Consider the following 15,502-nt stretch of genomic DNA (forward strand, 5'->3'; position numbering starts at 1 on the left):
CCAGTTACCCACCTGACAATCTTTTATTATTCTCCCCTGCATCACTCTTCCAGTCACACTGACCTCATGACCAGGCACTGTCTCACCTCAGGGCCTTTGCACATGCAATTCTGGTTGCTTTAAATGCTCTTGCTCAACAGGTATGCATGCTTTCTTTTCACATCTTTGACCGGCATCAATATCACCATCTCAGAGAGACCTTTCATAATAAACTTATCCTTTCTCATCACCTTTCCTGCTTTTTTCTCCTCCTTCCTTAGCACTTATGGTTATGTAATATACCCTAAATTTTACTTATCTTGTTTGTTGTCTTTTCTTCCAGACTAGGATATAAGCACCATGTGGATGAGGATGCTTATCTGTTTTGTTCATTGCTGTAGCTTAGAGCCTAGGGCAGGTCTAGTGCACAGTATAATACATTCCATAAATAATTATTGAATGACTAATTGAAAAAACAAATGAAGCATAGCCCCTCCCCAAATAGCTATAGACCTCCCAAACTGAAATGGCTCAATCCATTAAGTATCCAGAAGCAGCACATGGAGAGAGAACTACTGGAACAATTGAGCTTTGAAGCATATGGATGAGAACATAGCTTCCTATTGAGCTTGATTTTATTTTATTTATTTATTTATTTATTTTATTTTTTAACGTTTGTTTATTTTTGAGACAGAGAGAGACAGAGCATGAACGGGGGAGGGTCAGAGAGAGGGAGACACAGAATCTGAAACAGGCTCCAGGCTCTGAGCTGTCAGCACAGAGCCCAACGCGGGGCTCGAACTCCGGGACCATGAGATCATGACCTGAGCTGAAGTCGGCCACTTAACCGACTGAGCCACCCAGGCGCCCCTTATTTTTTTAATTTTTATTTATTTACTTTGTTATTTTATTTTTTTAATTTACATCCAAGTTAGTTAGCATATAGTGCAACAATGATTTCAGGAGTAGATTCCTTAGTGCCCCTTACCCATTTAGCCCATCCCCCCTCCCACAACCCCTCCAGTAACCCTCTGTTTATTCTCCATATTTAAGAGTCTCTTATGTTTTGTCCCCCTCCCTGTTTTATGTTATATTTGCTTCCTTTCCCTTGTGTTCTGCGTCTTAAAGTCCTCATATGAGTGAAGTCATATGATATTTGTCTTTCTCTGACTCATTTTGCTTAGCATAATACCCTCCAGTTCCATCCACATAGCTGCAAATGGCAAGATTTCATTCTTTTTGATTGCCGAATAATACTCCATTGTGTATATATATACCACTTCTTCTTTATCCATTCATCCATCGATGGACATTTGGGCTCTTTCCATACTTTGGCTATTGTTGATAGTGCTGCTCTAAACATTGGGGTGCATGTGCCCCTTCAAAACAGCATACCTGCCTCCCTTGGATAAATACCTAGTAGTGCAATTGCTGGGTCGTAGGGTAATTCTATTTTTAATTTTTTGAGGAACCTCCATACTGTTTTCCAGAGTGGCTGCACCAGTTTGCATTCCCACCAGCAGTGCAAAAGAGATCCTCTTTCTCCACATCCTTACCAACATCTGTTGTTGCCTGAGTTGTTAATGTTAGCCATTCTGACTGGTGTGAGGTGGTATCTCATTGTGGTTTTGATTTGTAGTTCCCTGATGGTGAGTGATGTTGAGGATTTTTTCATGTGTTTGTTGGCTATCTTCTTTGGAAAAGTATCTATTCATGTCTTTTGCCCATTTCTTCACTGGATTATTTGTTTTTTGGGTGTTGAGTTTGGTGAGTTCTTAGAGATTTTGGATACTAACCCTTTATCTGATACGTCATTTGCAAATATCTTCTCCCATTCTGTCGGTTGCCTTTTAGTTTTGCTGATTGTTTCCTTCGCTGTGCAGAGGCTTTTTATTTTGATGAGGTCCCAATAGTTCATTTTTGCTTTTGTTTCCCTTGCCTCCAGAGACTTGTTGAATAAGAAGTTGCTGTGGCCAAGATCAAAGAGGTTGTTGCCTGCTTTCTCCTTGAGGATTCTGATGGCCTCCTGTCTTACATTGAGGTCTTTCATCCATTTTGAGTTTATTTTTGTGTATGATGTAGGAAAGTGGTTGAGGTTCATTTTTCTGCACGTCGCTGTTCAGTTTTCCCAGCACTACTTGCTGAAGAGACTGTCTGTATTCCATTGGATATTCTTTCCTGCTTTGTCAACAATTAGTTGGCCATACGTTTGTGGGTCCACTTCTGGGTTCTCTATTCTGTTCCATTGATCTGAGTGTCTGTTTTTGTGCCAGTACCATCCTGTCTTGATGATTACAGCTTTGTGATACAGCTTGAAGTCTGGCTATTGAGCTTGATTTTAAAAGAGACAAGGAAAAAGAAGTGGAGAAAGAGGGGAATAGAATTCTAAGTGATAGAAATTTCAGATTCTCAGGAGAAGAATCTGAAGATTTATTTATTCATTATACTGGGAATATGGCAATGAGCAAGCCAGAAGAAAAGTCCCTGCACTCAGGATATTTACATTCTAGTGAACATAATGTCAGGCAGTATGATCTTGAAGAAAAACATCTGCTTCTTGGAATGGTGAGATAGAAAGGGCTTACATTTCCAGAGGGTTGAGAGGTATAGGTAGATCAGTATGGCTTTCATCTGGCAGCCCACAGGAAGCTACCTTAGACTCTTGATCAGGAAGAACCATGGGAATGTCAGTTATGGGAGATTTCTGCAGCCATACATGGATGGATTCTGATAGGGAAGGGCACTGGAAGGGGTGGAAGGTATAAGAAAGGTCTGCCGTAGCAGAGGTGGAAGTGACTGGACCAGAGTGGATATCACCACAGAAGAGGGTGGGTCTAAGGCACCTGGAATGAACTGAGAATTGAGAAAGATCTTAAAACCCTGAAGTGTGAGAACAATCTAAATGTGTGTCACCAAGAACAACTACTTGATGGAAAAGAAGGAAGATAGGAGAAATGGAGCAGGGACTTTGACGCTGGGATTTGGGGGAATGGTGGGGCCAGATTAGGACCAGGCCCTTGAACTTCAGTGACTATCCTGTCACTGGGCTTTGTCAATGCCCACATCAAGGGCCACAGCACTCTACTGGTGTTTACTCACCAGTGTTTGTCTGTGTTTGCTCTTCTTCTATGTGATGAGCCAAGCTTAGTCCGGATGTGACCCATCAAATTGGAAACGGTCTGAATCTAGTGAGTCACACAGGATCTGCAGAGTAAAACTTGAGTTGTTTTTGCCTGAAAGCCACCACATCTGCCAACACTCCAAATCTTTTTATTCATATAGTAAAATTTTAAGATATTACGTCTTTGATATCATGAAGTAGAGATGCCAGGATTTCTCTGTTCAGCAGAATTTTCACTAAGGACAAAACTAAATAAGACTGATCTTCACTTTAATAGGATGCTAACTATAGATGTCAGGATGGCTGTTGCATAAGAATAAAAACATCATTTTTTGTTTTTGGTTTTTTTCCTCAGACATAGCTAATTGGCTTGAAATCAATCAGTTTTCTCAAAGCTTGCGTTTCCTTCAGTTTTGTGTCTCAAGTGAGAGCTGAACTTTCTACTTGGTTCTCTCATCTTAAATAGAAACATTTCCCTGCTCATCATATGAAAGGGGAAAATGGAAAGGAAGTAGTAATCTTGAATTTTCCAGTATAGTGAGACAATTCAAAGGAAAACAAACACAACACTTTGCCATTAGATATTCTGATAAAAAATGTTTCTTGAAATTGGTTTTTGAAATCGTATTTCACATGGTGTGATAGAAACCAAATTTCTGTTATCCACAAGGCAAATTAAGGGCTTTTCAAGGAGTCTGGGAGACACAGTCACTGTGAATTTTCCATAACAGGATTTGATAAAAGCAGTCATGACATCTGAAAGATTTCTGGGGGCCAGAGAAGAGGGGTAGTAACCTAAGTGGTTCCCTTTTTATGAGCACAACACAGCTAAGTCCCACCTGGACCCTTGTGTTTAGTGGTACATCTAGGACCACCTCCTAAGAAGAGTCTGGCTTCCTGCATGTGATCAGGGCTTTGGGAAACAACCTGCCATAATCCATAGAAAACATGGTAGTATTTTAATTACTCCTCCCTGGGAATCTAGCCAGTTACATAAAAAACAAACTGAGCCATTATTTTTTTGGTTTATTTTAAAAAACGTGTATGAAAAGTTCCTTAGCTTTCTCTTCAAGTTCTTTTTCTTGTCTTATCTTTAATAAGAATATGATAAAAGTCTTCAATACATTCTAATAATATGGATGTCATCGAAAACCTGGGTAAATGTGGGAAAGTATATTTCCAACTGTTCAGGAATAATGACGTTAGTAAATAATCTCATTAGGAAATGGAAGAAACAGTCACATTGAGCTGTTTCCTATTTCAGGGCTTTTGCAGTTGCTGTCCCCTTTTTCTGAAATGTTGTTACTCCTTCTCATAGCTCAACATCCAGGTCTCAGCTCAAATGTCACCTTCTTGGAGAGGCTTTCCTGCTTCAGTTTAATTCTCCCACCACAACTTTGCTGCATATCCCATTACTTAATTTCCATTAAACTGTAAACATTCCTTAGTTTAAATTTCTTCTTAGCATGTATCATGACCTGAAGTCACTTATTTGTCACTTCTGTTCTGGTTTATTTATCTCCCCAGCTAGATTGTGAACTCCAAAGAGTGGGGACCTTGTTGGTCTTTTTCACCACTAAGATTAATGCCCAATGGATGTGGAAGGAAAGTGAGAAAGCAAAATTGTCATACTTATGAGAACAAAACAACTTAATAGGTAGATTTTTGGGGAACAGCTTGAGGGAGTAGAGCATTCAAAATTCAATTAAAGTAGAAACATTGCTGCAGTGCGCTACCCTTGGTATTTGATTTGTAATTGTTCATCCAAAGTGCTGCTTGTTACGAGTTGTGATTGTCAATATCATAACTTTGGGAACTGAGGCAGGTAGTACCTAGGGGATGCTCTTTTCCAGACTTCAGAACCTTGGCATCAAACACACTTCTGTCATACCAGTTATATTAGGATGTTTTGGCTTCAAAGTATTAAAATATTGACTCTAACTGGGCCAAAGCATAAGTCTCATGGGAGGACTGGATCAGGATTTGTTGTTTCACCAGTACAAAATGCCATCAAAAACTTAAGTTCTCTCCATCTCTGTGTTCTGCCATCATTGGATGTCATCCTATCCAGGCAGGGCAATGTCTGAGGAAGACGAGAATGCTGCCTTTCTTTTCCTGAACTTGCCCCAGCAGCCTTCCTCTAGGATCTCATGGACCATTTTTGGGTACATATCCATTGTTGAACTAGTCATTGGTGAGGGAATGAGATTATGCACAACAATCAGGCTTGACCCTGAGCTGGAGGGTTGTATCCTTTTCCCATGAGGTATGTGGACCGCTTGGAGGAATGGCAAACATCTGAACAAAATTGAAGTTCTTTTGAGAAGGGAGAAGGGGTGGGGGAAGTGCTGTATATTTCATCTATTGTTGCTGTGTTTGGAAGCAGTAGCTAATGATTTTGTTAAAACTTTTTCTCCTAAGTTTTATACTGTTTGGTCTGATGGGTAAAGATTGGTCAAGATACTAGAGGTTGATGAGCAGACTGGAGACCCATGCAGTTACAATTCTTTGGATTAAATCCAAGCTTCTGCTCAAAAGCTTAAGGAGGAACTCCTGTTTCAGTATGCGGTAGCTGCTGCTAATCAAGAGGGAAACCCAGAGGGAAAGACTCAATTGGGCTCCTCTTTCAGCTGTTTTAATCCCGTGCCCTGTCTTTAGAGAAGTGCAGTCTCTTCTGTAGAACCCATCTCATTTCACGTGCTTCTTTATTGCTTTATCCTATCCTTCTTCTTCAAAGTCTAAGAAAAAAGTTTAGGGATAGTTTGGGAAGTTGAAAGAGGAAGAGAGTGAGTTGTTAGAATGGAGGGAGTGGGCAGCATTCCATTTCTTGTTCACTTCTGCTATATGCTGTCTTCATAATGATCAAAGTAATTTTTGCCTTTTATCTAATTCTTTGCTTGGAGCTTTTTTATGTCCCATGACAGGTTAAGAACAGAATAGATGAGATAATGGGAATGAAGATATGTTCAAAACTCCACAGCCTCTATGCTATTACCAATTACAACATATAATGTGGCTGAAATGCAAGGGGATATCAAGCCAGAAAATATCTTGAGGTAGTGGGAGTTTCATGTTTGATGATATATTCTGAATACTTTTTAACATCTTTTTTTTTAAAATACTTTTTAACATCTTAAACATTTTGTGGTATATTTGAGAAATGAGGACGATTCTTGCTTTTTTGTTATTTGTTACTTGTATCCTGATGGACCTATATGACCTATTAAACTGCCAATTTGGGATTCTTCTGTCTCCTCATTCCTTATCTGACCACTGACCCAATTCTGTCCATTCTCCTTACCAAAGCCACTAATTCAGTCTTGGTCCTCATCACAGAACAAACAAATCCTTTTGTTCTTGAATTATTTACCTATTACTTTGCAAGTGTTTTATGAATAAAGATGGACCTTTATCTATCTTTGATGTCTCCAGATAGCGAGCACAAGACAATACAGAAAGTAGAGGAAAAGTCAATGTTTGTTGACTTCTTATTGATAGTTCCTTTTCTGCTTTTGATTTTAGAGTCTGAACTGAAGAGTTTTTGTTCTAGAAATATACTGATCATCCTTGGCTTCTCCTCTATCATGGCTGTGATTGCTTTGATCGCTGTGGGGCTGACCCAGAACAAACCATTGCCAGAAAATGTTAAGGTAAATCAAATCTTGAGGGGGTCTGGTTGGGGTTGGGCGAGGGAAGGAAGTTATGGTAAATCAGAGCTTTCAGGAGGAGTGGAGGTTCTGGCAGCTCAGGAGCAAGTCAATATCCATTGAATTAAGGGGGTAAAATGGAAACAATGTTCATTCTGGAAGAGAGAATGCCTTGAATCAATTAGTGGTAGGAAGAGAATTGTGTTTATGTTTGTTCAGCAATAATTATTATTAGTACTTTAACAGAAACAGATACTTAATTCACTACATCCAGATATGCGCTAGTATTTTGTGGGAATATTTTGTGCTGATATTCTCTGATCTAGTACTATCTCTACTTCTTACTCCTTGTTTCATTGTGGATGTGTCACAGCACTGTACTCTTTGTTCTTCTTATTCAATTACTACTGTCACCAAAATAATAAAATTTATTAGCATTGTATAAAGCACTTTGAAGGTCAAAGAATGTGGAGAAGATCTGTTCCTCATCTCCCAAATACTAAAGAAAGAAGCAAAATCAGTTTTAAAAATGCAAAGAAAATATACATGTATCGAATATAGTAATTTGAAATGAATTCATGGGTGGACAGATTTCTTGGGAAATTTCCAACATTTGAAGAGCTAGTTAATATCATTGAAAATAAGAATGAAATTTTGCCATTTACAACAACATGGATGGCACTAGAGTGTATTATTTAAGCGAAATAAGTCAGTCAGAGAAAGACAAATATATAATTTCACTCATATGTGGAATTAAAAAAATTTTTTTTAATGTTTTTATTTATTTTTGAAGGAGAGAGAGACAGAGCATGAGCAGGGGAGGAGCAGAGAAAGAGGGTGACATAGAATTTGAAGCAGGCTCCAGGCTCTAAGCTGTCAGCACAGAGCCCGATGTGGGGCTCGAACTCACAAACTGTGAGATCATGACCTGAGCCGAAGTCGGACACTTAACCGACTGAGCCACCCAGGTGCCCCACTCATATGTGGAATTTAAGAAACAAAACAGATGAACATAGGGGAAGAGAAGGAAAAATAAGACAAAAACAGAGGAGGCAACCCATAAGAGACTCTTAAATACAGAAAATAAACTGAGGGTTGCTGGAGGGGAGGTAGGTTGGGGGGATGGGCTAAATGAGTGATGGGCATTATGGAGGGCACTTGCTGGGATGAGTACTGGGCGTCATATGTAAGTGACAGAATCAATGCGTTCTACTCCTGAAATCAATACTACACTGTATGTTAACTAACTTGAATTAAATAAATAAATTTTTAAAAATAATTAGGGTCATTAACTCTGTTGTGATTTATTTCTGCTTCCTTTCAAACTCATCAAAGTAAAATTTCTAAAACATGAATCTCTCATGAGTACCTTATAATGTGGTCATTATTTAATCTGTTAAGTAATAAGCATATGGTAAATGTAAATTTATGTTGTAAACACACCTTTTTAAACTTTCATTGAAATTAATCTACAAGTAAATAAAACTAAAATGGCCCAGAATATATCAATATGCTAATATTGTACATATTGGCACGTATGTACATGAACTATACATATGTTCAGAAGTTAACTTGACCATGGAGGCTCTGGAATACATCTTCAAAAGTATATTTTCTTGTATTTGAAGTTACTAAACTGTGAGACCGGAAAGATGGATGCATATGCCGGGCTTCTAAAACTTTTGCCACCCACCCAAATCAGTTGCTGTATAGCAGAGGCCTGGATATTTCATTGGCATTCCTTTGCAACACGAACTCAACTCAGTGGAACTGTGCACAGCAGCCCCTTTGTCAGCACAGAAGGCTGATATTATCTCATTGTCGATGGTCTCTTGCCTTTTAATGTTGAGTGATGTCGGCTCTCTTGGCAAAACTTCACTCACAGTTGAAGTCTCGTGACATCTTGGTTCTGCTATTTGTTTACCAGCTCCAAAAGTACATGCCTTCTTGATTTGACCTTTTTACATGTTCATTATTGCATCATTGGAGAGGGGGACTGTCTAGGAGGCAAAATCCATGACAGACCTGAGCTCCGTGTTCCCAAAGAATACTTCTGCAATCACAGTGGTCACCATTGACTCTGTTGTGATTCTGTGTTGTATTGGACCTACGAAATGGAACAAAGTCTTTAAATAAAAAGTATGAGTATTTGAAGAGTAGACACTGGCATATGAAATGAATCTTTATAGCAATATCACTGGTTTATTTAACACAAAGATCAATTTATATATGCAAGTTAGCTATTTATTAAGGTCATACATTAATTTTAATAAGATTGCTGGCATATATTGAGGGCAAAAGTATTTTAGGCACTTGTCTTTGGTGATGGCTGTAAGCTATGTATGCTACCCAATTTGATAGTCATTAGCCCTATACAGCTATTTCAACTTAAGTTAATTAAAATAAAAGATCTTGTCTTTAATTGTGCCAGCCACATTCCAAGTATTCAATAGCCTCCTGTGGCTGGTGGCTACTAAATTGGACAGTGCAGACATAGAACATTTCCATTGCTGCAGAAAATTTAATTGGACATTGCTGCTTTGGAGCATACTCTTTGATAATATCTCTTAAATCATTCAAAACTAAGTTTGATGAATAAGGTGTATCATTAAATATTATATAATCTAAAATAAGGAGCAATAAACGAGACTCTTTTCTTGGGTGGTTTGTAAAATAATACCAGGATCATCCCAAATATCATGAGCTACTTGAGTGCTTTGAGTAGTTTGTTGGAATCAGTTTATTTCCTTTCAAAAATGATTTAAAGAATAACACTTATTTTGATATTTGTACCTGGTACATTTGTTTGAAAAATGTATAACATCAAACTTCTGGGGAAGATGGAGTAGGAGGACCCTAAGCTCATCTTGTTCCATGGAACAAGATAACACCTACATCAGTGTAAGTAACCCAGAAAGTGATCTGAAGACTGGCAGAACAGACTTTCCACAGTTAAATGTAGAGAAGGGGACCACATTGCAGAGGGTAGGAAGGGCAGAGATGTGTTTAGAAGCTAAATGGAACTGTGCGACTGTCTGTGGGAGGGAAGAACAATACAGGCATGGAAAGGGGAGAGGACAAGACTCTCACACCAAGCACCTCAGGCACGGGGATCCTGCATGTGAAGCAGGGGCCTATACCTGGAACTTTGAAAATTAGTGAGCTCAGTTCTGGAAGAGCTGGGATGGTGAGAGGAAACTAAGTCCCCAGCCTTAAAAAGATAGCACAACAAACAGCCCCTGGAGATACAACCTAGAAGCAGCAGTTTAAAAATCACCTGGGGTGTGCAAGAGGGAGATTTGTTTACTAATCTCAGAGCATGTGCTTGGAAGGGTAGGGATCATTGAGAGACTTCTCCAGGAACAAAGGAGCTGGTAGATGCCATCTCCTCCCCCACCTCCCAACATAAACACATGGACACCTGTGAACCAGCACTGTTCCAACACTACCTAACTTGCTAACAGCCTGCCCCCACCCTTGTGTTCTCCTGAGGACATGCAGGTGTCTCACTCCAGGTCTATCACAACAGACCTTGCTAACACAACCCACCCTGCTCCCAAGTGCTTCTTGGGATCCACTCCCTCTAATCCAGCCATCCTTGGTTCTGGTGGCCACAGGTCCCCTTCCACAGCAGACCTACACAAACCTTGCTAACACTGTGTGCCCCAGTCCCCCAGCCCCACATTCTTCTGTGTACCTGCCCCGTCCAATATGCCCTTGACCAGAGCCCATCCAAAGTGGTGCAACAAGCCTAGCAATGTGTAAGCAGCCCTGATGACCCAGCACCACTCCAAAGTGACTCCTGCCCCAGGGAGAAAAGATAACCACACACACCAGTCTGCCTGCAGCCCTAGCAGTGGTCTGGGGCAGATATCTGGTCTGACTGTGGGCCCCTTCAACCAATGAAAGTCTCTCAGAAGACAACACAAGAAACACCCTGCAGTTTGTGCTAATACATCTCTGGCCAACCCCTGGTCTGACTCAACTGAAGCCAAAGGTGGCCCCAGACTGGTCCACTAACAGCACAGGGACCAAACCCTGCCCACAATAGGCAAAGAGAGCCATCACAGACAATTGGACTGAAGTAAAAAGTGGCTCAGCCACAACAACAGGGCACATGCGTCACACATAGGAGACACCCCTGAAGTGCCAGGTTCTGGTGAACAGGGAACACTGCACGCCAGGGCACTACAGGACCTCTTCTTTATAAGGCCATTACTTTCAAGTACAGGGGATGTAGCTATCTTTCTTAACACAGAGAAGAAAAAAATGCAGAGAATTAGACAAAATGAGGAGACAGAGGAATTTGTCCCAAAGAAAAGAACAGAACAAAATCACAGCAAGAGATAACAAACAGAGATAAGTAATATGCCTGACAGAGAATTTAAATTAATGGTCATAAAGATACCCACTGGACTTGAGAAAAGAGTGACACCCTTAACAAAGAAATAGAAAACAAAAAAAGAACCAATCAGAGATGAAGTACTCAAACTGAAATAAAAAATACACTAGATGGAATAAATAGTAGACTAGAGGAAGCAGAAGAATGGATCAGTGACCTGGAGGGCAGAGTAATGGGAAGCCATCAAGCTGAATGGGAGAAAAAAATAAAAACAGAGTTAGGGAACTCAGCAACACCATCAAGCATAAAAACATTTGCATTATAGGGCTCCCAGAAGGAGAAGAGAGTGTAAAGGGGGGCAGAAAATTTATTTGAAAAAATAGCTGAAAACCTCCTGGATCTAGGGAAGGAAACAGAAATCCAGATCCAGGAGGATCTCTTTGAGTGGTAAGGAAAGATCATAGGCAGGAGTAAGAAAAGTAGGAAGCAGGAACCCATGAACAGCGAGATCATGACCTGAGCCAAAGTCAGACACTCAGTTGACTGAGCCACCCAGGTGCCCACAGAATACACATTCTTTTCAAGTGCACACAGAATGTTCTCCAGAATAGATCACATATTAGGCTACAAAGCAATTCTCAATAAATTAAAAAATACTGAAGTCATACCATGGATCTTTTTGGACTACAACACTCTGAAACTAGAAATCAACCACAAGCAAGAATCTGGAAAGAGCACAGATATATGGAAGTTAAAGAGCATGCTACTAAACAATGAGTGGGTCAACCAAGAAATCAAAGAGGAAATAAATACATGGAGACAAATGCAAATGAAAACATAATTGTTCAAAATTTGGGGGATGCAGCAAAGTTGTTCTAAGAGGGAAGTTCATACCAATACAGGCCTAACTCAAAAAACAAGAAAAATCTTAAATAAACAACCCAATCTTACACCTAAAGGAGCTAGAAGGATAAGAAACAAAACCCCAAACAAGTAGGAGGAAGGAAATATTAAAGATTAGAGCAGAAATAAACTCAGTGGCAACTAAAAATGACAATAGAACATATCAATGAAACCAGAGCTGGTTCTTTAAAAAGATCAACCAACTTGATAAACCTTTATCCAGGCTCATCAAAGAGAGGGAGAGAGAGAGAGAGAGAGAGAGAGAGAGAGAGAGAGAGATGACTCAAATAAACAGAATCAAAAAAGGAAAGAGTATAAATACCAATACCACAGAAATATAAAGGATTATAAGAGAATATTATGAAAAATTATATGACAACAAACTGGGCAACCTAGAAGAAATGGACAAATTCCTAGAAACATCGCCTCCCAAATTTGAATCAAGAATAAATAGAAAATTTGAGTAGACCTATTACCAACAAAGAAATTGAATCAGTAATCAAAAAACTCCCAACAAACACAAATCCAGGACCAGACGGCTTAAGAGGTGAATTCTACTAAACATCTATGTATGTAGGTATGTGTGTGTATTTTAAAGATTTTATTAAATAATCTCTACACCCAACGTGGGGTTCGAATTTACAATCCCAAAATCAAGAGTCACATGCTCTACCAACTGAGCCAGCCAGATGCCCCTCTACCAAACATTTAAAGAGCTAATACCTATTTTTCTCAAACTATTCCCAAAAACAGAAGAGGAAGGAAAGCTTCCAAATTCATTCTATGAGGCCATCATTACCCTGATACCAAAACCAGATAAAGACACTACAAAAAAAGACAACTACAGGCTAATATCTCTGATGAACATAGATGCAAAAATCCTCAATAAAATATTAGCAAACCAAATCCAACAATACATTAAGTCATTCACTACAATCAAGTGGGATTTATTCCTGGGCTTCAAGGTAGTTTAATATTCACAAATCAATCAGCATGATATATCACATCTGCAAGAGAAAGGATAAAAACCATATTATCATCTCAATAGATGGAGAAAAAGAATGCAACAAAGTATAATATCCATTCAGGACAAAAACCCTCAACAAAGTACGTTTAGAGGGAACATGCATAAACATAGTAAAGACCATATATAAAAAACCCACAGCTGGGATGCCTGGCTGACTCAGTCAGTAGAGCATGTTACTCTTGATCTTGGGGTTGTGAGTTCAAGCTCCACTATGGGTGTAGAGATTACCTAAAAATAATATCTTTGAAAAAAAACCCACAGCTAACAGCTCAATAGTGAAAAGCTTTCCCCCTAATGTCAGGAATAAGACAAGGATGTCCACTCACCATTTTATTCAACATGGTACTAGAAGTCCTAGCCACAGCAATCAGACAAGAAAAAGAAACAAAATGGTATCCAGATTGGTAAGGAAGAAGGAAAACTTTCACTATTTGCAGATGACATGATACTATATATAGAAAACCCTAAAGACTCCACCAAAAAACTACTAAAACTGATAAATGAATTCAGTAAGGTCAGAGGATACAAAATCAATATACAGAAATCCATTGCATATCTATACACTAATAAGAAGTAACAGAAAGAGAATGTAAGAAAAAAATCCCTTTACAATTGCACCAAAAAAATAAAATGCCTAGGAATAAACTTAACCAAGGAAGTGAAAGTCTCGTAGTCTGAGAACTATAAAACACTGATGAAAGAAACTGAAGATAACACAAGCAAATGAAAGATATTCCATGCTCATGGATTGAGAGAACCAATATTGTTGAAATGTCCATACTACCCAAAGCAATCTACAGATTTAATGCAATCCCTATCAAAATACTAATAGTATTTTCACGGAACAAGAACAAACAATCCAAAAATGTGTATGGAACCACAAAGACCCTGAATAACCAAAGCAATCTTGAAAAAGAAGAACAAAACCAGAGATATCAGAATCCCAGATTTCAAAATATACTACAAAGCTGTACTCTTCAAAATAGTGTGGTACTGGCACAAAAATAGACACACAGATCAATAGAACAGAATCAAGAGCCCAGAAACAAACCCATAATTATATGGTAAATTAATCTTTGACAAAGGTGGCAAGAATGTGCAATGGGAAGAAGTTTCTTCAACAAATGGTGTCGGGAATACTGGACACATACATGCAAAAGAATGAAACTGGACTACCTTCTTACACCATACAAAAAAGAAACTCAAAGTTGATTAAGGACCTAAATGTGAGACCTGAAACCATAAAAATACTAGAAGAGAACACAGGCAGTAATTTCTTTCACATCAGCCATAGCAACATTTTTCTTGATATGTCTTCTGAAGCAAGGGAAACAAAAGCAAAAATAATCTATTGGGATTTCTTCAAAATAAAAACTTCTGCACAGCAAAGGAAACAATCAACAAAACTAAAAAAAGACAGCCTACTGGGTGGGAGATGATATTTTCAAATGACATATCTAGTAAAGTGTTACTATTCAAAATATATTAAAAACTTATACAGCTCAACACCAAAAAACCAGATAATCCGATTAAAAATGGACAGAAGACGTGTACAGACATTTCTCTAAAGAAGACATTCAGATGGCCAACAGACACATGCAAAGATGCTCAACATCACTTATCATCGGGGATGTGTCAATCAAAACCACAATGAGATATCACCTCACACCTGTTAGAATGCCTAGACTCAAAAACACAAAGAACAACAAGTGTTGGTGAGGATGTGGGAAAAGGGAACCATTGTGCACTATTGGTGGGAATGCAAACTGGCACATCCACTGTGGAAAGCACTGTGGAAAACACACACATATATATGATATATATATATCATATATATATATATATGATATATATATCATATATATATATATATGATATATATATATCATACATATGGAATATTATTCATCCATAAAAAGAATTAAATCTTGCCATTTGCAACAACATGGATAGTGCTAAAGATAGAGAGTATAATGCTAAATGAAATGAGTCAGGGAAAGACAAATGCCATATGTTTTCACTTATCTGTGGAATTTAAGAAACAAACAAAAAAGAGACAACCCAAAAAACAGACTCAACTACAGACAACAAACTGATCGTTACCAGAGGGCAGGTTGGGTGGGGAGATGAGTGAAATAGGTGAAGGAGATTAAGAGTACACTTATCATGATGAGCACTGAGTAATGTGTAGAATTGTTGAATCACTATATTCTACACCTGAAACTAATATAACATTGTATGTAACTATACTGGAATTAAAATAAAATAAAAATATATAACATCATCTCTTTATGACCATACCTTATTTAGCAGATCTTTGTTCACAGATTCATGTATCAACAATTATGTATTAAGTATCTGTGTTAGGCACTGGGCTACACAATTGGGAAGCCAGTATAGATATGATTGAGCTTACTATCTGGGGAAGGAAACACATTTAATAGATGGCACAAATTATTAATTATAGTTGTGATGAATGCCAC

General features: G+C 38.6%; 1 protein-coding gene across 4 annotated transcripts in view; it reads left to right on the plus strand.

Annotated features, from left to right (window-relative positions):
* ENTPD1 (ectonucleoside triphosphate diphosphohydrolase 1) overlaps positions 1-15,502 on the plus strand; it is a 92,735-nt gene that overhangs the window by 42,167 nt on the left and 35,066 nt on the right. For 3 of the 4 annotated variants that reach the window (XM_053909775.1, XM_019445217.2, XM_019445218.2), the window contains exon 2: positions 6,623-6,750. In XM_053909775.1, the coding sequence (XP_053765750.1) occupies positions 6,685-6,750 (66 nt within the window). In that variant the 5' untranslated portion in view covers positions 6,623-6,684. Of the gene's footprint in view, positions 1-6,622; positions 6,751-15,502 lie in introns of those variants that run through there. The other variant, XM_019445219.2, reaches the window with a different exon arrangement.

The sequence above is a fragment of the Panthera pardus genome, unplaced genomic scaffold (genome assembly GCF_024362965.1).
Source record: "Panthera pardus isolate Hobbes unplaced genomic scaffold, ASM2436296v1 HiC_scaffold_22, whole genome shotgun sequence".
Taxonomy (NCBI): domain Eukaryota; kingdom Metazoa; phylum Chordata; class Mammalia; order Carnivora; family Felidae; genus Panthera; species Panthera pardus.